At 43.0% G+C, this 24,790-nt stretch overlaps 1 protein-coding gene across 3 annotated transcripts in view; it reads right to left on the reverse strand.

The window, feature by feature from the left end:
- Window positions 1-485: 485 nt before the first annotated feature.
- Window positions 486-24,790, reverse strand: part of LUC7L (LUC7 like) — a 36,226-nt gene continuing 11,921 nt past the window's right edge. For 2 of the 3 annotated variants that reach the window (XM_024553117.4, XM_024553120.4), the window contains 7 exons: window positions 17,192-17,302; window positions 16,198-16,341; window positions 8,487-8,663; window positions 5,554-5,642; window positions 2,179-2,208; window positions 1,545-1,712; window positions 486-817 (listed from right to left, as the gene is read on the reverse strand). In XM_024553117.4, coding sequence (XP_024408885.1) covers window positions 688-817; window positions 1,545-1,712; window positions 2,179-2,208; window positions 5,554-5,642; window positions 8,487-8,663; window positions 16,198-16,341; window positions 17,192-17,302 — 849 coding nt within the window. In that variant the 3' untranslated portion in view covers window positions 486-687. Of the gene's footprint in view, window positions 818-1,507; window positions 1,713-2,178; window positions 2,209-5,553; window positions 5,643-8,486; window positions 8,664-16,197; window positions 16,342-17,191; window positions 17,303-24,790 lie in introns of all 3 variants that reach the window. The other variant, XM_024553118.4, reaches the window with a different exon arrangement.

A 24,790-nucleotide genomic window follows, 5' to 3' on the forward strand; every position in this document is an offset into this window, starting at 1 on the left:
GGACCTCGCTGCGGTCATGTGGATACTGTCCGAGGGTCTTTCCCTCCTTGCCCAAAGTAACTCCAAAGTGGAAACTGTAGGTAGCTCCCCTGAACTGCAGTGCCAGGTTGAGTCCATGCCAACTGCAGATCAGACACGTCTAAATTCCTAAAGAAATGTGTGCAGATGGGGTGCCTCCCTCCTCCCCAGTGGAGCCTGTGATCTGCACTGAGGGGTGGAGCCAAGCTGCTCAGACACTGAAGAAAGGACAGGAGCAGCCAATCAGCTGACAGCTGGGCAGAGGAGGCTCCAGTCATTAGGAAAGGGGGAGGGGGAGGGTGTTGGATGCCCAAAGTCAAAGAGGAATCCAACAGTTAAGTCACAATACCTGAAGGTAAGCAAAGCTCACTGAGCACCCACCATGTCACCGCCACCTGTGGAAGGCGGAGGTGAAGTGTCTAGAATATAACAGGGACAGCAGGGACTCCACAGCAGCAGTCAGGAGGCAGTGTGTCAGATTTATTTATTCCTACTAAACATAACCCAAGAACACAGGAGCAATTCTGTACATCTCTAGAAACTCACAGCTAGCTCCAAAACAATAGAAATTTTAAACTACAAAAGATGAGTTGTATTCAGCAAATATAAAGGGTAACTTCAAGCTGTGTTGAACGTTTATCAGACTATTTACAGTGCCTGGGCATGGACTCAGATCTCGCCAGCCTCCTTCTCCTCCAATGTCTTCCCGTTGGAGCTCTCAAGCCTCCAGTCGGTGGCCCGGCGCTCGCTCCGCCCTCGCTCCCAGGACTCCTCCCTTGATGCCCGCTCTCTGGAGAACCTGAGAAAAGGGAACAGAGGCTCAGCAGAGGCTGTTGTCTCCCTTTTGACTGTCTCCTCATGTGCCAACAACTTGGACCCTCAACACCAGGAAAGGCCAAGACCCACCACACCTGGGAAGGCTCCCAGACAGTCCTGAGGGCAGCCAGGCCTGCCATCTTGTGCCCAAACCACAGCCACTAAAAAGTGACATCTGCGAAGATTTCTAGTAATAGTTATTAATATTAATGAAGCAAAAGAAAATACAACAAAAGTCCACACCTGGGATATGACCCATTATGTAAAAACACAGTGAAAAAAGTGCTAACAGTAGTTACGAGTGGTGCTTCTTTTCCCCTTAGGAAAACCACAACGGAGGTCCATAGGGCCTTGTCAGCATATAAATCTCAGGGGCTCTGTGTATCCAAGTGACAGTGAGTGGGTAGCTCCAAGTACGGCAGGCAACCAGTGGGGCCTGCCCCCATGTGTAACCTCTTCCACAGCATCTCAACTGTCCCATCCCTGAATCCATCTGCTGCTCTTAGCTAAGGGCTCCCAGTGCTCTGGGCTCTCCATTCATGACTCCTCAAGGCCCCAACTCTCAGTCCCGCAGATGCCCAGCCAGTCTCCTGAGCAACAGGTAGGGCCAACAGGCTCAGGCCCAGATGACAGACCCCACCAGACCCTGGGAACACAAAGAGAAGGGGCTCACTCCTGGTTGCAGCTACTGAAGAAGTCAGAGTAGTTACTTGTATTTCGCACTCCGGTCCCTGGAAGCCCTGCGGTGGCCCCGGCTGTGGCTCCGGGAACGACTGCGGTGGCGGCGGTGTCTGTCTCGGGACCAGGACCGGGAAGACTTTCGTCGTTCTCTGGAGGTAGATCTCGAACGCCTCCGACGCCGGTCCCGGGAACGAGACCTGCAGTGGATGACCAGAGGCTCTGAAGGCACTAGTGGCCCCACCCCAAACAGCCTCTCTCTCAGCACCTTCTGCTTGATGGTTACTGGTATCTCCCCACCTTCCCACAGATTTAGAACATGGGTTCACAACAGTCCTATCAGTTAACCACTGGTCAGAAAGAATTACAGCCAGACCCTTCCCACCAATGCTTCCCAAAAACATTTTGCCAGGGCACTCCTGGCCACTAGAGGACCTCGGCAGTGCCCTCTCACCTCCCCTCTCATTGGCAGTAAGTCTTTCTGCTGCACTAAGCCCCAATCAACCCAACAGATGGGGCTTGAGTCTCGCCTTGTATCTGTGCCCTTCACAAGCCAGCTCTACCTACCAGATAGTAACTGTGAAGTTATAAAGGTTAAGTATTAAGAAAAATGCATATGGAAAAGAACTTTGACTTAAGAACTCTTAAATGAATCTAGAAACCTACCTCCTGCGATCTCTGGTTCTTGATCCAGACCTAAAATAAAACAAAAAATGAACAATTTCTCCAAAACAGCCCCATCCTTCACATCTAAGGGGAGGTGCCCCAAATCCATGAGGTGAAGGAGGGAAGGCTTCTCACAGAAACCTGCGGTCTTCGAGCCGCTCGCTCCCTCTCAGACGGGCAGGACCAAGTGTCAACGCTCACAGAACGAGGCCCACCCCCAATCCTCAACTCCTAGCTGCTTTTTGGGAAAGGACAAGGAAAAGACCAGCACCCTGCGCTCAGTAACTGGCTCTGAGAAGTCTTTACAACAGTGTCACAACTATGCAGAGAGTCCCCCAACAGACACAAAAGTTAAACAAAAGCCTCAAGTGTTAAACATAGGCTCACTGCCATGTGAGGGTCACATGAGCGCCTTGGGAAACAGTATACGATCAGTAATCCAAAACACACACACTTGTGCAGTGTTCATTTTACAGTGTGCTGCAGCAAAAACTTACATGATTGCCACCAATAAGTGCTGAGGAGGAAGTGACAAAAGACACTCATAAACTAGGTGGCTTGAGATGATTTGATAAAGGCTCTTGGAAAGTAGTTTCTGTAACACCTACTAATATTTCTGTATTAAATTTGTCCCCCAAATCCTAAGGAATAGTATATAAAACACTCAGATATATACAAAGATGATCTCCAGAGTACTTGTTCAAACACAGCTTTTAGGATAGTCAACAAAAGCAGAAATAAATGGGACTATATCAAACTAAAAAGCTTCTGTACAGCAAAGGAAACCATCAAAATATAAGAAAATATTTGCAGCCCTGGCTGGCGTGGCTCAGCAGATTGAGCACCGGACTGCGAAGCAAAGGGCCGCTCGTTTGATTCCCAGTCAGGGCACAGGCCTGGGCTGCGGGCCAGGTCCCCAGTAGGGAGCACGTGAAAGGCAACCATGCATTGGTGTTTCTCTCCCTCTCTCCCCCTCCCTTCTCCTCTCTCTAAAAATAAATGAAATCTTAAAAAAAAGAAAACATCTGCAAACCATTTATCTGATAGGGGCTTAATATCCAGAACATAAAGAACTCCTATAATTCAAAGGAAAAAAACTCCAATAAAAAAAATGGGCAGAGGATCTGAATAGACATTCTTCCAAAGAAGACATGCAAATACCAGTGGGTACATACAAAGGTGCTCACATCACTAATCACCAGGGAAATGCAAATCAAAACCACAATGAGACAACACCTTTCATTCAGACTGGCAATCATCAAAAAGCCATTCAAGTGCTGGCAAGAATGTGGAGAAAAAGAATGTCTGATACACACAGCTGGGAGGAGTGTATTGACAGATTAGTGCAGCCACTATGGAAACCAGTAAGGAGGTTCCTCAAAGAATTAAAACTGACACTACCAATGACCCGGCAAGTCCACTTCTAGGTAAAGTGCTCCCTCTTGTCCTTAGTTTCATTTTCTTTGGTTTCAGTTACCCACAATCAACCTCAGTCTGAAAACATTACATGGAAAATTCCAGAATTAAGTAAATGTTGAACTGCACACGGTTCTGAGTAGATTATGAAATCCTGCAGTACCCCGCTCCACTCCAGAATGCACCCATCTGTCTAGGGTATCCAAGCTACAAACGTCACCCACTGGTTAGTCACATGGTAGCCTTCTCGGTTATCAAACCGACTGCTGAATTATGGCAGTGCTTGTGCCAAGGCTCCTTTATTCTACTTGCTAATGGCCACAAAGAGCAGGAATAGTGACGCTGGCAATTTGGATGTGCCAAAAAGAAGCCATCAAGTGTTACGTATGCAAATGGAAAAACCGCATATACAGGGCTCGGTACTACCTGTGGTTTCACACATCCACTGGGGGTCTTGGAATCTATCTCCCACGGAGAAGGGGGTACTACTACTACTGTATTTCCCTAAATGAAATGAAATCACTATCTCAAAAAGATGCAACCCCAACCTAGTGTCTACAGACACATGCATGAATGAAGAAAACACGATACACATACACAAGAGAACGTTACTCGACCAGACAAAAGGTGGAAATCCTGCCGTTTGTGACAACACGGATGGACCCTGAGGGCGCACCGAGGGCATGATGCTAAATGAAATAAGCCAGACAAAGACAAATACTGTATGACCTCACTTATATGTGGAACCTAAGAAACCTCAAACTCAGATACAGAGGTAGGAGGAGGGGCAGATGAAAAGGGCGAAGGGAGGGGAGAAAAGAATACTCAGTTACTAGACATCACTGTAAGGACATAGGCCAGGGACGATCTCAGAGATCAGGTGAGTGTTCCACAGGTGCCAGTGCGCACAGGCACAACCAAAACCACAGTGGTCGCCTGTGTAAAAAGGGATTTGCATGTTTTGCTCAATACATTTTTATACTCTTGTGAGTCTCTTTACAATCAGAATCTGTTAGGTAATTAAAATAATGAAAAGAAACACAAAAAAACACAATAAATATTTATTTGTTCTTTCTCACTTATGCACTGAGGAATTCCTTCAGCAAAGCCCAGTTGCTGGGCATTTCAAGGACAACGAGCTGTGCCCAATACAAGTTACTCCTGGCTCAAGTCTCTTCCCTGAACTCTGACCAGACTCAGTATCTCTAACCTGGATGCCTCTTAGGCACCTCAAACCAAGTACGGCCAGAGCCAAATTATACTCCTTACCCTATTACACTGCTCCCAGTCTTCCCCTCCTCCATAAGTGGCCGCCAAAGGCCAGAAACCATGAGACCAACTTTATTCGCCCTTTGCATGCCTCACAACGAACTACCAACAAATCCTACCAGCTCCCAGAACACACCCAGACCCTTCCCACATTCCCCCGATTCAAACTGCCACCTCTTCCTTCTGGACTCTCCCAGCTGGCTCCTTACTGTTCTCACTGATTCCATCCCTACCACCTGCACTTGTTCACAGCAAGGCAGCAGGTCCCACCCTCCTCTCCTGGCCCCACATCACTCAAGCCAAAGCCAGAGCCTAAATAGCCCCAAGGTCCTACCCCACAGCAAAACATGGCAGTGTGACAATACATGCTCCTCCCTGTCCTGTTTGCTGAGTGCTATATCCACAGGAGTCGGGGTGTAGCAGGTTCCTCCCCATCTTCTACTCTTTACCTCTTGGGAGGGTCTATACCTTCCCAGACAACAATTAGGTCATCAGAGCTCTTGTGCAGCTGGAGACGGCCACAGACGTCTTCCTGGGCCAGCCAAGACCTCGCTGGACTGAATGTGCTGCGATTTTGCTTACTTTCTTTTAACGGTGACTTAGATACTTAGCAGAACTCCACTGTTATCAACAGCACCGCAATGTAAGGAGTAGGGGTTTCCTTAGGCACATGCGCGATCGTGGGCTCACCTCCGGCTGAGCCGCTCCTCCCGCTCCCTCTCTTCTCGCCTCCTCAAGCGATCCTGATTTCTCTTCTCCTGCTTTTCAGCCACAGTTTTCTAAATAAATGACAAATTGGCAAATAAGAGCAGAGCAAGTTACACCAAATAGAGTGTGAATACTGTTTAACAAAGCATGCTTGTATGATCTCAGTGTTGGTAATTCAAAAATTTAAGGGCATCTCTTAAAAAATAAGAACATGATCATTTAAGAAACTTTTTTACAATGAAAAATGGAAAACTCATTTAAAAAATGCTTTATCATTACATTTTATATAGTCAGTGACAAACTGCACACTGTAAGGAGTGCAGTACTTACTTCTAAGTCACAGGAAATTTATCATATTGCTTCAAAACTCAATCCAGAAGGGTAGTTTTTTTATCCAAATGAAACTCCACCAACCATATGGTAAAAGAGAACACAGGTGTCTGACCAAACACATCTTGCTGTTGGGAGCCAAGCTCCTGCTGCCAAAGAACAGCCTGTCATCAGGTGCTAAGTGCTACACTGGCTTTAGACCTGGCCTCACAGGGACAGCACGCCAGGAGAAGTGGACCGTGAACCTCCACAACTGGCTTTCAACACCAAGCTTAACATGGCTCACCAGGCTTGATTGTGAACCCAACAGAAAAGAAATGCAACGGGCAGGAGTAGGCCTTAGGAAACTGCACCACTGGTACGCAATCACCACAGCCTAGCACAAAGCACTATGTCCAATGTGCACATCCCCCATATCCAATCTCTCTCAAAGCCTTTCAATGGCCTGATCTCTCTGACTAGTGAAATGAAGTCCCGAAGGAAGTCAGAGCCAGTGGGACAAGCAGGCACCAGTCTTCTTGTGCTCATGAAGGTACGAAGGATGATCTCACATCTCAGTGTGGACTGGAACCTGGCCATGTTCCCGGGAAGAGAGGGCACGGCACAGTCTGGGAGAGAGGCTAGCTCTCGTTCCCAAAACATTTTCCAGATATGAGAACCTTCCTGTCTAACACCTCCAGCTCTACAGCTGGGACTCCCATCACCCTGCACCTGGAGCAGGCATACACGATGGACAGATGAAGGTTAAATGATCTAAGTCTCAGCACCTTGCTTCTATGCATACTCTTCCTAAGTGGATATGACTGTAAAGAGTTCTGTGGTCTGGCATCGTTTCGTTTCCAAACCCTTCCTACTCTGTAAAAAAACTACCTCCCCCTCCCTAGACAGAGAAAGCCTTACTCCCCCCCCCCCCCCCACCTTTTTAAGATTTTATTTTATTTTAGAGAAGAGGGAAGGGAGGGAGGAGGAGAAGGAGAGAAACATCAATGTGAGAGAGACCCGGCCGGCAACCCAGGCATGTGCCCTGACTGGGAATGGAACAAGCAACCCCTCAGTTCACAGGCTGGTGCTCAATCCACTGAGCCACAGCAGCCAGGGCAGCCTTACTATTCTCGTACCCCTGCATTTAGTACAGTTTGTGACCTTGAAGTGTGAACACCTCTGGGATTACTATAAGTGAAGCCATCTCTGATTAGGGCACAGAACTCCCACCTTCTTTATCATTTAGAGGTGCCCTTCCAAATATATTTCCTGTTCTTAGTTTAATAGCTACTTATCAAGTCTGTAATATATTTGTGTCATTTTTGACTTTCAGGTTAAAGTTATGGGGTGATGTGGCATGGAAATACAATTTATAGGAGAAATGGGAATATAACATTTCCAAATGCTAAGAAGATTTTTTAATGGGGATGATATTGGATACTAAATTGTTATTTATGTTTTATTTGCTAAAGTATTTTTACATCTTTGATGCCCATAAACTTACAAAGAAAAAATTCTCACTTAAAAATATGTAACGAAGTAGCTGGTGCGGCTCAGGGAATTGAGAGCCGATCTGCGAAGCCAGAGGGTCGCTGGTTCAATGCCCAGTCAGGGCTCATGCCTGGGTTGTGGGCCAGGTTCCCAGTTGGGGGGGGGCGGTGCTAGAGGCAGCTGATCTATGTGTCTCTTGCACATGGATGTTTCTCTCCTTCTCTTTTTCCTTCCCTTCCCCTCTCTCTAAAAAATAAATAAATAAAATCTTTTTAAAAATGTTTAACAAAGTATATCATTTTTCAAAATTCTTTTGAGAGCACAGGAGTAAAATGTATCAAGACCAGTGGCTGAGGATATCCTTACCACCACCTCAGCTTCCTCATCCACTGCCGAGATCACATATCACGTACTGGGAACCCCTCTTTGGATGCAGAGCCCTCCCACCCACTGCTACTTCCCAAGAAGCACACAAGGGTCTCAGTCTTGATTAACATAGTGTCCTATCATAGCTGCCACGTGTCTGTCCTTCCACCAGATTCCAGATGTCTGGAGGGAAGGCCTGCCTATTTCCCAGCATCCCATCTTCAGCACACAGTACACAACAGGGAAGACTCGTCAGTTTGGAGAATGACGACTCTAGTATCTAAAACATGTTCAACCTTCCTTCTGTACCCAACACGTTGAATGTTTTGCAGTCTAACCCAGGAAAACAATCACCTACTCATCTTAAGTTGGCTCAAGGCAAGGGCCAGGATGTGTCACCTCCCATCTAGCCGAACTATTCTCCATGCATCGCCTCTGTCCATGGAGAGTAACTAGAGACTGCTGGTTCTTCCCTACCTCCTAACAAGTTATTTCAGAGATGTGCAAGAGATGTTTGTACCCTGTACTGGACTCTGCCATTACCTTCATAAAAAGGGAGTGCAGACTAAATAAATACCCAAGGTCCCTTAGGTTTCTTCTGTGAATGAAGTGATGAATTCAGCATTTCACTATAAAACTCGAGGCATGTTCTTAGAGAGGATCAAAACAAAGTTTTCTAAAGGGAAATAAATGTGAAGATCACGAGACTTCTCAGGTTTTTCCAGAAACAAAATACATTAACGTACCCTCAGCTGATCAAGCTTCTCGCGGATCTGAATGAACCCCAAGTGCAATTTGCCCCCAAAGTGGTCTGCAAGACGACGGTCATTGTCATGGAGACCAAGGTAGGCTGAGCAGACTTCACAGACACGCAACTTCTGCTGCTGAAAACTGGATGCAGGCATGGAATTTCTGTATTCTTCCTGCAGAAAGAGAACAGGGTGATAAAAGTGCCACCAAATATTCAACTCCAAAAGGGGAATATCTGAAAGGACTACTGAAGTGACTTAAAAATAAAAACTGGATCGTTTTCAAAGCTTCAGATATTCTTAACCAATTCTATTTCCTCATTTACTTAAATGAACCAACAGCCCTCTCCAGGTAGCTCATTTGGTTAGAGCACTGTCCCAATATGCCAAGGTTGTGGGTTTGATTCCTATCAAGGCACATACAAAAATCAACCAATGAATACACAAATAAGTAGAACAAAATGATGTTTTTCTCTCTCTCTCTCAAAATCAATTTTAAGAAATTTAAAAAAAAAAAGAAAAAAAGAAATGAACCAACAGTCAATTCCAAAGCAACAAGGAAAATTCAAAACACTCAGACAAACGGGATGCTGCCTGTTCTCAGAGGCTAGGAGTGAAGGCAGATTTCTGCTAGGCACTGTAGGGAGCTCTATGAGGACCAGCGGGGCAAGAAAGGAGAATCTCCTGGCTGGTGCAGCTCAGTGGATTGAGCATGAGCTGCGAACCAAAGGGTCGCTGGTTCGATTCCCAGCCAGGGCGCATGCCTGGGTTGCGGGCCACATGAGAGGCAACCACGCATTGATGTTTTTCTCCCTCTCTTCCCCTCTCTAAAAATAAATAAATAAAATCTTAAAAAAAAAAAAAAAAAAAAAAAGGAGAATCTTCTACAGAGACCTTCAAAAAAAAAAAACCAAAAAAAACAAAAACATGCACACAAAAACAATCCAAATAAACAAGCAAAAAACTTAAGATCTACAGAATCTGTGTCCCAATATCTAAGAAACTATATCCCAGTGCAGCCTCAAAAGATAAAATTCGGAAGGACAAATACGTTAGACACTCTCATCACAGAAGGAAGTGTGCACAACAAAACAAAACTAGACACACTCCCTCCTACAGCCACTACAATCTTGAGTTCAATCACCAGTAACTCACTCAGACCCAAAACACATGAGACACAAAAGAAAATAAACCATGACATGGTAACTGCTGCTTGTACCCAAGTTAAAACGCACTTTCAAAATCCAGGTTTAACATATGCATTCCAATAGTCATTTATCCTCATTTAAAGGGAGACCTGAATGTAAGTAATCTATTAATTCACACATTCAAAACATTTCCTAGGAAGTGCTAATTAAAATAAGATACTACGTCACTCACGAAATTGGCAAAGATACAGAAAAACGGTCACTCTCATACACTGCTGGTGGGAGCCTGAATTGGTACAACTAACATGGAGTGCACTTTAGTGACCTATTTGTTAAAGCGGGACTCATTATGTGCCACTAAAAACTCTCCTTCCAAGCTTATGTCCTAGAACACTCTCACATGCACTAGCAGACAAATGCAAGCACACTCACTGTACAACTGTCTATAAAGATGAGAAACCCCCACCCTGACCAGTGTGGCTCAGTTGGTTGGGTGTTGTCCCACAAAGCAAAAGGCTGCTGCTCAGTCACAGTACACGCCTAGACTGTGGGTTCAATCCCTGAAAGGGGCATGAAAAAGAGGCAACAAATTGATGTTTCTCTCCCTCTCTTTTTCCATCCCTTCCCCTCTCTCTAAAAAATGAATAATTAAAAATAAAATTTATCACACAAAAAAGGATGAGAAATCCCCAATAACCTACAAAACCGCCCATGGACCGTCATGTTTATAAAGTGGAATGCTACCGAAATAAACTAAGTGAACAAATCTAAAGGCAGCAACATGGAGAGATCTCACAAACAACGCTGAGTTAACGACCCAAGTGGGAAAAAGACATGGGTAGTATGGGCAGAATTCATGCAGGATATTTTGTTAAATCCTCACCCGAGGGTATGTTTATTGATTTTAGAGCGAGAGGATGGGAAAGAAACATCAATGGGTTGCTTTCTGTTTGCACCCCGACGGGGAATTGAACCTACAACCTTTTGGTGTATAGGACAATGTTCCAACCAACTGAGCCACCAGGCCAGGGCTATGTAGGATTTTTAAAATATACAAAACACTCCCCCCCCAGACACACCCATGCACAGTTTATGGGTAAACATGTGAAATAAGGTATAAAGACAGAACTGAAGATTGTTACATGCACACTAATGCCTGCCTCTGGAGAGAGAGAGAATTGTGACTAGAGAGGGGAAACACTGAGAACCAGAATTTCCATTATGATGTGCTACATCTTTTATTAAAAGAAAAAAAAAAAACCCTCAAGCAAAAATTATAAATATGGTGGCAACACAAATATTTCTAATATTATTCTTTCCCTTTCTATAGTTCTGAATCTTTGAATGCCACCCTCTAATATTTCTCAAAATAAATTCTAGTTACGCTGAGTGAAAAGCCGATCCCAAAATGGTCACACACTGTATGGTTCTATCTATATAACATTCTTGAAATGACCAGAGAGAGACACGGAGCACAGATTAGTGGCTGCTACAGGTAAGAGAAGTAGGTGTGGCTATACAGGGCAACAGGAGAGATCTGTGGTGATGGATGTTCTGTATCTTGACTCTACCAATGTCAACATCCTTTCTGTACAAGAGTTGTACAGCATCGGGGGAAACTGGGTGAAGGGTACACAGGATCTCTCTGTCCTTTTTCTTAACCCTGCAACTATGCAGAAAGGACCCCATAGGTGACACACCACCACAGAGACTGGCACAGCTGAAACCTCACCCATGCCACCATGTCTTGCGGGGGGGTTTATGTGGTGCTGCCTCCTGGGAGCACTCACAGTGATGGGACAGCAGCAGGGGGGAGAATGCTAGTAGTCCTGAGCATGAACAGCCATGTGTCCCACATCCTGCTCCTGTCTCAGCTGTCTGCAAACATCTATGTGGCGAACTCCACATCCACAATTTCTTTAGCCTAAGTACAAACCTCTGAGCCATCAAAGGATTTTAGTGTCTGCCTAGTTCTCTGACGCAGGAAGAGCTGGGCCTCAGGGTATGGGTCGGAGGCCACAGAGCATCTCTCCTGACTCTCTGGCTGTTCTGGTAGAGTGATCAGCAACCTGGGAAGCCTGAATTTGTGCTACATATAAACACAAATTTCCCATTTAAGTATAGAGGAAGTTAGTTCCTATATAGGACTTATATAAATGATTTAAATTGGGTATAAAATGCAGGTATGATGTAAGTCATCACCATGGCAATGCCATTCAAGGTATCTGACTCGCAAATATCAACTGCAACTGTCCCATGACCCCAATTCGTCTTTTAGTGTAATCGCACCTAAGCATTTACATACAAAAATATCAGATAGATACTGTGAATCCTTTTGTCTCTCTTTTATGTTCAAGAATGGATTATAGAACTCCCGGGCAAGATGGAGGTGCAGGCAGACATGCTTTGCCTCCTCGCACAACCACAGAGAGAATTAGAACTAAACCTCAAAACAAATAACACCCAGAACTGTCAGAAAATCCATCTACATGGAAGTCTGACAACCAAGGATTTAAAGAAGTCACATTCATGCAGATGAGTAAGAGGGGCAAAGACGGGCAGAGGTAAGGAGACACGGTGTGGTGCAGAGTTGGCCTCGGCAGAATGGGCAATCTCACATTCACGTGTGGTGGATAAAAATCAGGAGGGATACCTCGGGAGGGAGACAGTGATCCTAGGCCAGGCCCCAGAGCCCAGGGTTCCAGTGCCAGGAAGACAAATCCCCATAACTTCTGGATGTAAAAACCAGTGGGGGTTGGGGGTAGCGGAAGAAACTGCCTGATTTTCAGGATACTCCGCTTAAAAGGCCCACAAGGTCTTAGAACGTATGCCCCCACTGGGATTCAGCACGAAGGCAAGAGCTAGAAGGGTGCCAATTGCATACAGGGACTGGGTGAAGTGACTGGAAACAGGGTGAGTGCTGGGCAAACCTCCAGAAGCCAAACAGTGGCACTGTCCCCTCTCCAAGCCCTTCTCCCAGACAGAGCCACAAAGCAGTGAAGCAGGTTGCTCCACCCTGCGCTACCTAAGGCTCCACCACACACAATTTACAGGTGCCTTTTCTACAATGGGCCACGTTACTAAGACAAGGAGTCAAAGCAGCTCTACCTAATACACAGAAACAAAAACAAAGAGGCAGCCAAATCTAAGAAACAAAGAAATATGGTCCAAATGAAAGAACAGAACAAAACCGTGAAAAAGAATTAAATAAAATGGAGATAACCAACATAACAGATACAGAGTTCAAAATACTGGTAATCAGGATGCTCAAAGAACTCACTGAGTACGGCAACAACATAAAGAAAGAAATGAAAGTTACACTCAGTGAAACGCAGAAAAATCTACAGGGAACGAACAGTGAAGGGGAGGAAGTTGGGATTCAAATCAACGATTTGGAGAAAAAAGCAAACGAAATATAACCAGAGACATTGAAGTTAAGAACAATCTAACAACAGCCAGGGGGGAGTGGTGAGGGGACAGTGAGGAGAGGGGATTACAGGAACTACTATAAAGGACACATGGACAAAACCAAGGGGGAGGGTGGAGGTGGAGGAGGGAGGTGGGTTCAGCTGGGGTGGGATGGAGGGATGGGGAGAAAAGGCTTACAACTGTAATTGAATAACAATAAAAATTAAAAAAAAAAAAACCCAAAAACAAATCAACGATTTGGGACATAAGGAAGAAATAAGCATTCAATCACAACAGCAAGAAAAAATAAGAATTCAAAAAACAAACAAAAAGGAGGATAGTATTAATAAGCCTCTGGGACATCTCCAAATGTACCAATCCAAATCAAAGGGATGCCAGAGGGAGAAGAGGAAAAGCGAGAAATTAAAAACTTATTTGAAAAAAATAATGAAAGAAAACTTCCCTAATTTGGTGAAGGAAAAAGGCAAAAGTCCAGGAAGCACAGAGAGTACCAAACAAGTTAGACACAAAGAGGAACATACCAAGACTTATCATAATTAAAATGTCAAAGGTTAAAGATAAAAGTGAGAATCTTAAAAGCAGCAAGAAAAAAGCAGTTAGTTACCTACAGGGGGAGTTCCCATAAGACTGTCAGCTGATTTCTCAAAAGAAACTTGACAGGCTAGAAGGGATTGGCAAGAAATATTCAAAGTCATGAAAAGCAGGGACCTACAGCCAAGGTTGCTCTATCCAGCAAAGCTATCATTAGAATTGAAGGGCAGATAAAGAGCTTCGCAGACCAAAAAAAAAACCCCAACCAAACAAACAAACAAACAAAAAAACACAAAACCCAACACTAAAAGACTTCATCATCACCAAACCATTATTACATGAAATGTTAAAGGGACTTATTTAAGAAAAAGAAGATCAAAACTATGAATGTTAAATGACAACAAACTCAACTATCAACAACTGATTCTAAAAGACAAAAACAAACTAAGCAAACTAAATCAGGAGCAGAACCCAAGATACAGAGATCATTTGGAGGGTCATCATCTGGGAGGGGGAAGAGGGAAAATGGAGGAAAAGGTACAGGGATGAAGAAACAAAATTGGTAAGTACAAAAATAAGAAAGGGGGATGTTAAGAATAATATAGGAAATGGCCCTGGCTGGGGTGGCTCAGTGGATTGAGCGTCAGCCTACAAACAGAAAGGCCGTAGTCAGGGCACATGATTGTGTTTGGGCCAGGTCCCCACTTGGAGGTGTGCAAGAGGCAACCAGTCAATGTTTCTCTCCTTTTCTTTCTCCCTAAACATAAGTAAATAAAATATTTAAAAAAAAAAAAAAACAATAGTATAGGCAATGGAGAACCCAAAGAACTTATTATATGCAAGACCCACGGACATGAACTAAGGTGACGGGGGATAATGTTGGAGAGAAGGGGATACCAGACAGACGGAGGCAAAGGGGGAAAAATTGGGACAACTATAAAAGCATAATCAATTATATATATATTTAAAAAATGGATTTTAGCCCTGGCTGGCGTAGCTCAGTGGATTGAGCGTGGGCTGCAAACCTAAGGGTTGCCGGTTCTATTCTCAGTCAGAGCACATGCCCAGGTTGCAGGCCAGGTCCCCAGTGGGGGCCACATGAGAGGCAAGCAGACATTGATATTTCTCTTTCTCCCTCCCTCCCCCTCTCTCTAAAAATAAATAAATAAAATCTTTTAAAAAAATAAATGAATAAATAAAATAAAAAATGGATTTTAGCCCTGGCTGGTTTGGCTCAGTGAATTGAGTGCTGGCCTGCAAACCAAAGGGCTGCCAGCTGGATTCCCAGTCATGGCACATGCCTGGGTTGTGGGCCAGGTCCCCAATTTAGGGCATGCGAGAGGCAACCAAATGGTGCTCTCACATATCAATATTTCTCTTCTTCTCTTTCTCCCTCCCTTCCCCCTCTCTAAAAAATAAGTACAATTTTTAAAAAAGGGAATTGATTATACTATCTACAAATATCACTTACAAACGTGTTGGTCTGCCATTCACATGAAGCATTATCTCAGCACCACCTTTCAGCAAATGCTGGTGACCTCCCTTCTAGCCTGTAGCAGGGTATCCCAGACGGTAGTCCCGACAGTCCCATCGAGAATAACTCCACTGCTCTATCTCTTCAACTTGTCACTATCTCAGCAAGCATTGCTGTAACATCCTTGGGCCCTTGGCACTATCCATGCTGAACCTGGGGTACAGTGATAAAATCAGACCTGTACCAGGGCACCTACACACCATCTCATCTCTACCTGACCCCCCTGCTCCCACCACTTTGATAAATTTCTGAGTCTATGGATCTCAGCTAAGTGGCCTTCAGGATCACCTAGACACGCCCTGCAACTCAAAGTCAGTCAAAACTCATCCGGTTTATTTTGAGCATCTATCTCCATCTGAACGAATCTTACCCAACTGTTCACATTCCCTTCTGTCTGTGCCCTGATCCCTTCTCCATTGCCATCTCCATGAAGAAAGAACCTCTTTCAGCTTACTCACAACTAGAAAAATGCCTGGCACTGAGCTGGAGCTTGGCAAGCATTTACTGAAGGAACAACACATCTTATCTCCCTCAGGCTCTTCCATTCTTGAGCCATTTCCAGTTCTAGTGGTGAGGATTTAAGAACCACAGGGTATCCAACAGATACAATAATCCAGGAAGAAAATGGTTGTCAGTAATAGAAACACTGAGCCCTCTTGACCTGTTCCCCTACCACACCGCTAGTGTGTCCTGGCCAGGAATCCAGGCCAACACCACTTGGACCTAACCCAACCTGCACAGGCTCTCTCTACTGAAGATGCAGTGTCACTCGGAACACCCAGTGAAACTGGTCTCTGAGACCTTTGGACAGGATGTGCTCACTAACCCTACTTCGCTGGCTCAGTACTCAAGACTGTACTCCACACATGGGAGCTCAGAGCTGGCAAGTGACTCATCTTAGGCAGTGAAGACAAACTCAAGCATGCATGTGATCCTGTCAACAGATCATCTTATTTTAACTCCTTCCTAATACACAAGAAACAGAGGCGTGGTTTAATTTCAGCCCGGATAGTTAACTTTCTGGAGTTACTGTTTTCCCGTTCTCTAAGACGTTTTTCTCACTAACCTCAGCTTCTTTTTTCTTTGCACGGACTTTCTCCACTTCCATAAGAATTTTCTGGGATTCATCCACATTTCCTTCTGCTCCCAGCTGCTCAGCTTTAGCAAGAAGTTTTCCTATTTCTTCATTTAACTCATGTACTTTTTCTGCCTGAGGAAAGAAAAAATCAGGTAAGTAGACATCTAAAAACAAAAGATTTTTAATACAATGAAAATGAATGTTTCTCTCACTGCACTAAAAATAAAGTCTGTTCCATTGAAAAGAAATAGTCAAAGATCCTCAGTGGATCACATATCAATTTTGACAATTATGACATCCTTGTTGCCAACACTGAGACGCTGACCATAAAATAAACCTATGCACTCCATGCCAATAAAAGCAGTGGCATCTCTGTCACTTCCAATACGGTTACAAGAATCAACACATTGGTCACATTATAGGCTGCCTCTTTTTATGTCTTCTATCACAATTTGATCTTTCAGGTAAGGGTAATAAAATATCTAGGTTCAAATACACAAACTTCAACTGTAAGCAAAATGCCTATTTTTTTTACTTTCCGAAATAAAATAGCACCCTTGGTGCAGTTAGCAACTGCAATTGCTTTTACAAAAATGAAAGGAAAAAAACAAGGAACAGACTCAGTTCCACTGAATAGGAGAAACAGAAGCATAATGCAGCTGACACTCGGACCAATTATATACAGCTCTACCTTCATCCGTGATACGGATGTACCAGTTCAATCATTTACCCACTTGCCCCCATTTCCTGTTTCATATGGGAGGTTATAAAAACAAAGATTTTAAAAAATATATATATCGGGATGGGAGGAACAGAAGCAGTAACTACTGGGGGCTGAAATGTCCCTGGCAGCCTCCTTCCTTAGGAGCGAGTACAACCCACCCCAAAGATGCACTATCAGTGCTGATGGTGAGCTGTTAGTAGCCCAGTTCTAACCAGTGATTTGTACCAATAACTCAAGGCAAAAGCCTCCCAGGTATACCTTTGCAGAAACTTCTGCACTGATCTCTTCCTGTGTCTCTGCCAGCCGCTTCTTGGCAAGCTCAGTTCTCCGATCACACTCAGCGATAAAGGACTCCAAGTGATCCATTGCCTAGCTCAGGAGAAGCAGAGAACAAGAATCAATTACATGCACAATCTCAGAACCCAATTGTTCGACAGGAAAATACTCCTGGGTTGGTTTCTTAAAGCCTGTAGGTTCACTGGGAAGATTTTAAACTACATTCCAGCCAACACATCCATAATCACATAATTCAAGGGGTCTTGTTAAAACAAATGATCACTCAGAAGTATGGTCTTCTCATCTATTTATTTATTTCCAAAATTTGTAAAAGGACCCCCATCCCTCAATAACATTTCCAAGAAAACACCGAGGAAAATTACAACACTTGGCCATAATGAATATAGTGTTCTCTGAGGGACATAGAAGGCTGGCCTGAGACTGCTGTTAGAGCCCTCCTCTGGTGAGCTGTGGGAAATGCAGATGATGTACTCACTGGTCTTTGTGAGCCACGCAAATATTACCCTCATGTTCTGAGGGTAGAGCTCCCCCTTCCACCTCAAAACAAAACAATAGAACAAATATTACTGAGAGCCGTGAATCAGTTTAGTTATTGCCTACTGTCTAAAGTAGCAGGAAAATTGGTATACTACTTACCCAAAGAGATAAAGGAAAAGAAACTCTAGAAATCTAATTGCTTATTCTGAAGAGTTGGTGAGAAACAATAAAATACTAATTAGCAAGATGTCACATATGCTAAGCAATTACTGTGCCATACTAGTCAAAGGCCCCAACGTAACTTCACATACATACAAAGAGCAAATCACTTGTCCAATTTTCAGGCTACAACCAGTGATAAGCAGCACCTCCTAAGTCACATCCACAAAGCATCCTGCTAATGTTGGCATCATGTTAAGTGTGAAAGCAAGTGAATATAGCCATGGATGACAGGGTCAGACAGTATGATCACTTAAAAAAAAAAGGCAAAGGAAATTTGGGGTAAAGATGAAAACAAGGCAGATGAAAGTTAGGTCAACAGACCAAGAAGTGATAATCTATATCCCTGCCCCCAAAGATGGCCAAGGAGAGAGCAGGTCAGCTGTTAAGAAAGTGAGCCACGAGGATCAGTTGATAGTAGATAGGATCTCTGGAAAGGGTTATGGTCTCCTCCAGAAATTTAAATACTCTTTTCAAGTAAACACAGTTCTTACACGTAGGTCGAGACAGGGAAGAAGCTCTACGATGGTGCCAAGTCCCCCAGGACACATCATCAGCCACCGAGGCTGACCCTCGGATTAAATCACGGGGCTTTTGATTTTGGAACTCAAGATCTCTTTCCTGTTGTTGGTCATCCAAGTATCCTCTAGCAGAACATTTCACTATGTTCAAACCAAACAATCAGGAAAGCAAATGACTGGCATTTGTTTGCCTACATGCACTATCTTTCCTGGGAAAATGTCAAGTTCGGACTCCCCAGGATCAAAGTGCCCATGAGCTGATACGGTTCATGCACCACCTGTGCTCACCTAGAACAAAAGCTTCTAAGAGAATGACCTGTGGTGCCCCAGGTTCACTGCAGACAGGCACTGAGATTTGGTGCAGAGCCCTTCCAACGTCCACACAAATGAGCCAGCTCACACCTGAGACAGACCCAGGGACCGAATGGGGAAGAGACATCTGACAACCCTGCCAGTGTCTTTACCAATCAGAGAAACCACTTGTATCTTAAGCAGAATCCAAACTGGCTCGGCAGGGTCAAGAATCAGAGTCAGACATCTAATAAGCTATAAACTAAATGGTAAACTCCACAAAATAGAGTAAGCGAACCACAGAGACATCTTTTAACTGCCAGGTTCTTTAAAAGATGGCTCTCTGTTCTATTACTCTCCCTCTCTTCAACGGGATTCTCACTTTCAGAGTGGTTCCTACTCAAAGAGCAGGTCTAGATGACTTTTTTAAAAAGGTACTTGAGTCTAAAACTTAAGTGCTAATTACAACCTACCACTTACTAGAACGCCGTCCAACTTCTCTCATTCCAGGGTGATGACATGAAACATGAACTACTAAGGGTACTTGCGCACAGCACTTTGACACAATAGGCACACGGGTCTCACTGCTGCTGCAGGGGGCTGTCCTTTCACACACACAGGACTGTCTGTGCTGTTCCTGACTCGCACACCCAGCAGCAATGACACCGGCCAGCAATCAGCAAGCCTGAGACAAGACCATGTTGTCAGAATGGTCACAGCAAACATGTGCCCCTGTGCAGTGTTGCCTGTTCCACACATTCCTCAAAATAACCACACGGGGACTCTTAAGGTCTCCATTTCCCATGTGAAAAACTGAGATACAGTTTCCCAACTACTAAGTGATGGTATGAGGATGCAACAAGGACCCCTACACCTTAGTCCTCACAACTCAGAGGCAGTTAGGACCAGCGCAGTTTCTATGAATAAAAACAGGTGAGCCCTGGCTGGTGTGGCTCAGTGCATTGAGTGCTGGCCTGAGAACCGAAAGGTCTCCGGTTTGATTCCCAGTCAGGGCACATGCCTGGGTTGTGGGCCAGGTCCCCAGTTGGAGGCGTGCAAGAGGCAACCATGCACTGATGTTTCTCTCCCTCTCTTTCTCCCTCCCTTCCCCTCTTTCTAGAAATGAAAAAATAAAATATAAAAAAAAAAAAAAAAAAAAAAAAAAACCAGATGAAATAACTTGCCCAAGATCACACAAGGATTCTAAACCAAGATATCTGACTTATAAAATATATCTATTATACTGTACATCTAGAAGATAGAAAAACTAGGTACAATCAGAACTAGTCACATCTGGTGTATTAAAGTTTGAAAATTAGTTGATGTGGTGTGTCGTTCTAGAAACCTGTCAAATAAAACAACACAGAGCAAGACAAGAAGGTTAATTGTATTTTCACTTAATTAGAGAAACTAAATTACTTCACTAAATTATTTACATCTTCAACATGTAAACACTGAAGAAATATACTGCTTTGTAACTTTTCCACAGGTTAAACTAATGAGTTAACATTGCTATTTGCCAGTGTTCGAGTTGAGAAACTTGAAAACGTACTTACACAGATCACCTAAGACCAAGTATAACACACCCTTTCTTAGGGACTTCCTAGACAAAACACTCAAAAAATCAAGGCCTGGCATGCTAAGGCTGAGAGTGCGTTAGGCTGGAGGAAGCTAATGCGAACATTGGGAGGCACCCTCTCCCAGATAAAACACCTGAGTTTTGGGTGGCTCCTGGGTGGAAAGGTGCAGAAGTACCGTCCATCAAGCTCAAACTGAGGGTACAGGCAGGGAATACTTCCACAAAGAAATATCTTTATGACAACTCTGTCAGGCCTGCAAAGAAATACATTTTTATACCTTCTGGGTCTCTGGCTGGCAAGGACCCAAAGTTTGGCAACTCTGTTAACGAAGATGTAAAACTTCAATTCTCATGGGTGGGAGCATTCGCTGAGGCACTATCAACATGACAAACACACACCGTTCTAACAATTTCATTTCTAGAATCCTTCCCAGACACATGCACGACGTGCCAAAGTGAATGCAGGCGCACACCGTGATTATCAAGTAAGGTAGATACCCACCCTCCTTGCAATGTCATTCAGTCACAAGAGGGATAAGGAACTCGAACCAACAGGAAATAGTCTCAAAGATATATTCAAAAGTTAAACAAAAAGGAGGAGCAAATATAGAGTAAGTGTAGAGTAGACTACTGTTTATGTTTTAAAAAAAGGAATATAGCCCTGGCTGGTGTGGCTCAGTGGACTGAGCAACAACCTACAAGGCTGAAAGGCTGCCAATTTGATTCCAAGTCAGGGCACACACCTGGGTTGTGGACCAGGACCCCAGCTCGGGGTGTGCGAGAGGCAACCAAGTGCTGTTTCTATCACACATCAATGTTTCTCTCCCCCCTTCCCACCAAAAATAAATTTAAAAAATTTTTTTAAAGGAATATAGATATATCTACATAAACTCTAGTTAACTGAAGAAACGTAACAACTGGTCACCTCTGGCAGCTACCTGGTGGTTGAAGAACAGCAGGAGAAGGCTTTCACAACATACCTTTTATAGCTTTTAAATTCTGAACCATGTGAATGTCTTACTTGTTTTTAAATTAATAAGAGATGCTGCAACCCTAGTGAAATAAATGATCCAAGGCAATAATCCTCCACTGCTGTTTAAAGCATTAGGCCAAAGGCTAATTGGGACCTTTAAACAGTTCGAGCTGTCTGCAACACCTAAGCCCACTGATCAAAGTACCTCAAGGTGCTACAACAGGAAGGGCACAGCTCTGCCTCTGAAATATCCTGGCCAAAGAAAAAGTGGTAAATGTAATGATTGAGCTTCCAGATCTAATTCCTAGGTTACAGAGAATTTCAAAAATTAGGAAAAACATGTTGAAAAAGATATCCTGAAGATACAATCAGCAAAATCTTAGATATGACTTAAAAATTATTATCTTTGAATAGATTTAAAAAGACTGACAAAGCATTCTAATGCGTGGCCCTTATTTTGGATCCCGAGTCAAACAAGTAACTATAAAAAAACCACTCCTTTCTGAATCAACCTTGGATATTTAAACACTGCCTATGAAATGTTAAACTACTATTTAAACTAATTATTTTAAATAAAGTTCTTATCTTCTAAATATACTATGTGCGGTATTTACAAATGAAATTCTATGTCTAGGAGCCAGTATAAAATAATCCAGTGGGGCCCTGGCTGGTGTGGCTCAGTAGACTGAGAGCCAGCTGGCAAACCAAAAAGTCACCAGTTCGATTCCCAGTCAGGGCACAGGCATGGATTGCTGGCCAGTTGGCGGCATGTGAGAGGCAATCTATGGATATATCTATCGCATATTGATGTTTCTCTCCCTCTTTCTCCCTCCCTTCTCTAAAAATAAATAAATAAAATCTTTTAAAAAAATAATCCAGTGGGGAGCAGACAAGATAAAAATGAAACGAGTCTTCATGTCAGTAACCACTGAAAACTGGGAGATGAAACCTAAAGATTGTATTATTCTGTTCACTTCTACATGTCTAATTTTTTTTCCTTAACACATTTTTTAAAGCATGCTAAATAAGTAGATTCTGTTACAAGCAAGTATAATACCAGATCTTTGTATGCATCGCAACGCTGAAATATTTACAGATGAAATAATGCAGTGTGTGAGGTGTTTTGAGATTTGGGGGAGAAGTGGCAACACAAAGATGAAACACAGCTGGTCACAAGCTGATCATTCCTGAAGCTGATGGGTACATGGAGATTCATTACACTACTACATATACTACTGTTTGAGATTCTCTATAATAAAAAGTAAACAACAAAAAACTGGTAAATCAATTTTTCTTTTTAGTAGAATATTCCATTTACCCACAGCTTTATACTGTTGAAAGTTCTACGAGCAAGACACCCAACCTTTTTTGCCAGCAGAGCTGCAGAATTCTCACCTACAGTCAATGCCTTAACTGTGGCAGTGACATGGCCTTCCAGCAACTGCTCTGTAATAGTTTGCTAATAGATCAGCATGGGGCAGTTAACAAGTAAGCTGTTACTTTTAAAAAGCATTTGCTTCCTGGCTTGGTGGATTGAGCACTGCCCTGAGAACTGAAAGGTCGCCAGTTCAACTCCCAGCCAGGGCACGTGCCTGGGTTGCTGGCCAGGTCCCCAGCTGGAGGCATACAAGAGGCAACCGATTACACACATTGATGTTTCTCTCCCTCTCTCTCCCCCCCCCTTCCCTTGCCCTCTCTTTAAGAATAAATAAATAAAATCTTTAAAAATATGTATTTTTTTAAAAAGCATTTGCTTCCTTGTATTTTAAAGCAATACATAAGGGATTGCCTCCAGGGAGCAGGAAGGGCACAGAGGAGAAGGGCTTTGAATTCAGGTCTGTAAATTCTGATTAAGTACACAGACACAAGTTTAGAGTTGAAATCTCCAGTATATGCAATTCTGTATCTTTGTCTTGCTCATATCATAAGCAATAAAATCACTAAGTAGGTTTCATAAACATTAATTTCAAGGGCATAGTCTATGACAGTTTGCTCATCCATTTTCTTCTTGAGCATTTTTGTTATGTCCAATTTCTCAATCTTATAAACAATCCTACAACAAACATGTCTGTGTATCAACGTTTGCCTGTAGACATACAGGGAGAACACCACGTGAAGATGGAGGCAGAGATGGGACGATGCACCTACATCCCAAGGAACACCGAAGACTGTCAGCAAACCACCAGAAGCAAGTAAAGGGGCACGGACAGATTCTCCCTCACAGCCCCCAGGAAGAAACCAGCCTGCCAACACCTATTCTCAGACATCTGACCTCCAGAACTATGAGTCAGTACACTTCTGTTGTTCAATCCCTTCCCCCACAAAAAACTTCTGCATCCGTTTCCAAATACTTCCTTAGAATAGAGATTTGTAGAAATAAGTTACAAGGCATAAATACTTTATAATTTTCATTTCTGCCTACTATATCAACAATCAGACTGAACCTATTAACTTTATGTGACATAGAAATAATCACTTAAGAGTTTGGCGTATGTTTTTAAATTATGTTTAAAAATGTAAACTGATGGTTACTAAACAGTCACTGGGACGTAAAGTACAGCATAGGAAATATAGTCAATACTGCTGTATAACTATGAACAATGCAGGTGAATTACTGGAAATGTCAGGGGGACCACTTTGTAAAGTATATGACTGTCCAACCACTATGCTGTACACCTGAAATATAAAATAATATTAATGTAAACTGCAATTAAGAAACAAAATTTTTAAGTGTATATAAAAGCACAAATTTTATTCCAACCAAACAAGTGTTGCAAGTGTACGTTTTATCTTTTTCACATCAGTGTACAAGTCTTCTATGATCCCGCTGTGCAGTATTTCACTGTACTTTACCACAACTATTTTAACCCTTTTCACCAATTCAAAATGATACAATAAACACCTTATGTTTTCTCATACACAGGCAAATACTCTTCTAGGACAATTTCTTACAAATTGCTTAGAAGTGATTTAAAGTCTACGAATATTTTAAATTTGTAAAAAGGCCTGGTGAGTTCTCATAAAAGATCTACTGAAAATCAAACGTCATTTAAGTTATGAGCTCAACGACTAATTAAAAAACAAAATAGATTTTAATAGTAATGCCACGTTCTGTAAAGACAATTTTCCTTTAAACTACTGCATCATGAATTAATAAATCAACTACAAACTCAAATTTTAAGAGTTTTTCTTTTCTAAAATAAACAAATGGCTTAGTACCATCTAGATGAAGAGTTTTCATGCTGATCTAACAACCTGTTGTGAAAAAAATACCCCTTGTATAATAAAATGATTTAAAATCTAATTCAAATGCCTGTAATAATTAATGTATTTGGTTAAAATTTTTTCAATATTAAAAAATATAAATATTATTTTTTATCAGCTGTCTCTGTAATACAACCTGGATTAAAAAAGCTCTTAAATATCCCTGATTAATCCACTGAACAGAATCTGATTCCTCCTAGCGTCACACGATGCTGCTTCAATTAATTCTGGCGAAG

The sequence above is a fragment of the Desmodus rotundus genome, chromosome 1, assembly GCF_022682495.2.
Source record: "Desmodus rotundus isolate HL8 chromosome 1, HLdesRot8A.1, whole genome shotgun sequence".
In the NCBI taxonomy this organism is placed as follows: domain Eukaryota; kingdom Metazoa; phylum Chordata; class Mammalia; order Chiroptera; family Phyllostomidae; genus Desmodus; species Desmodus rotundus.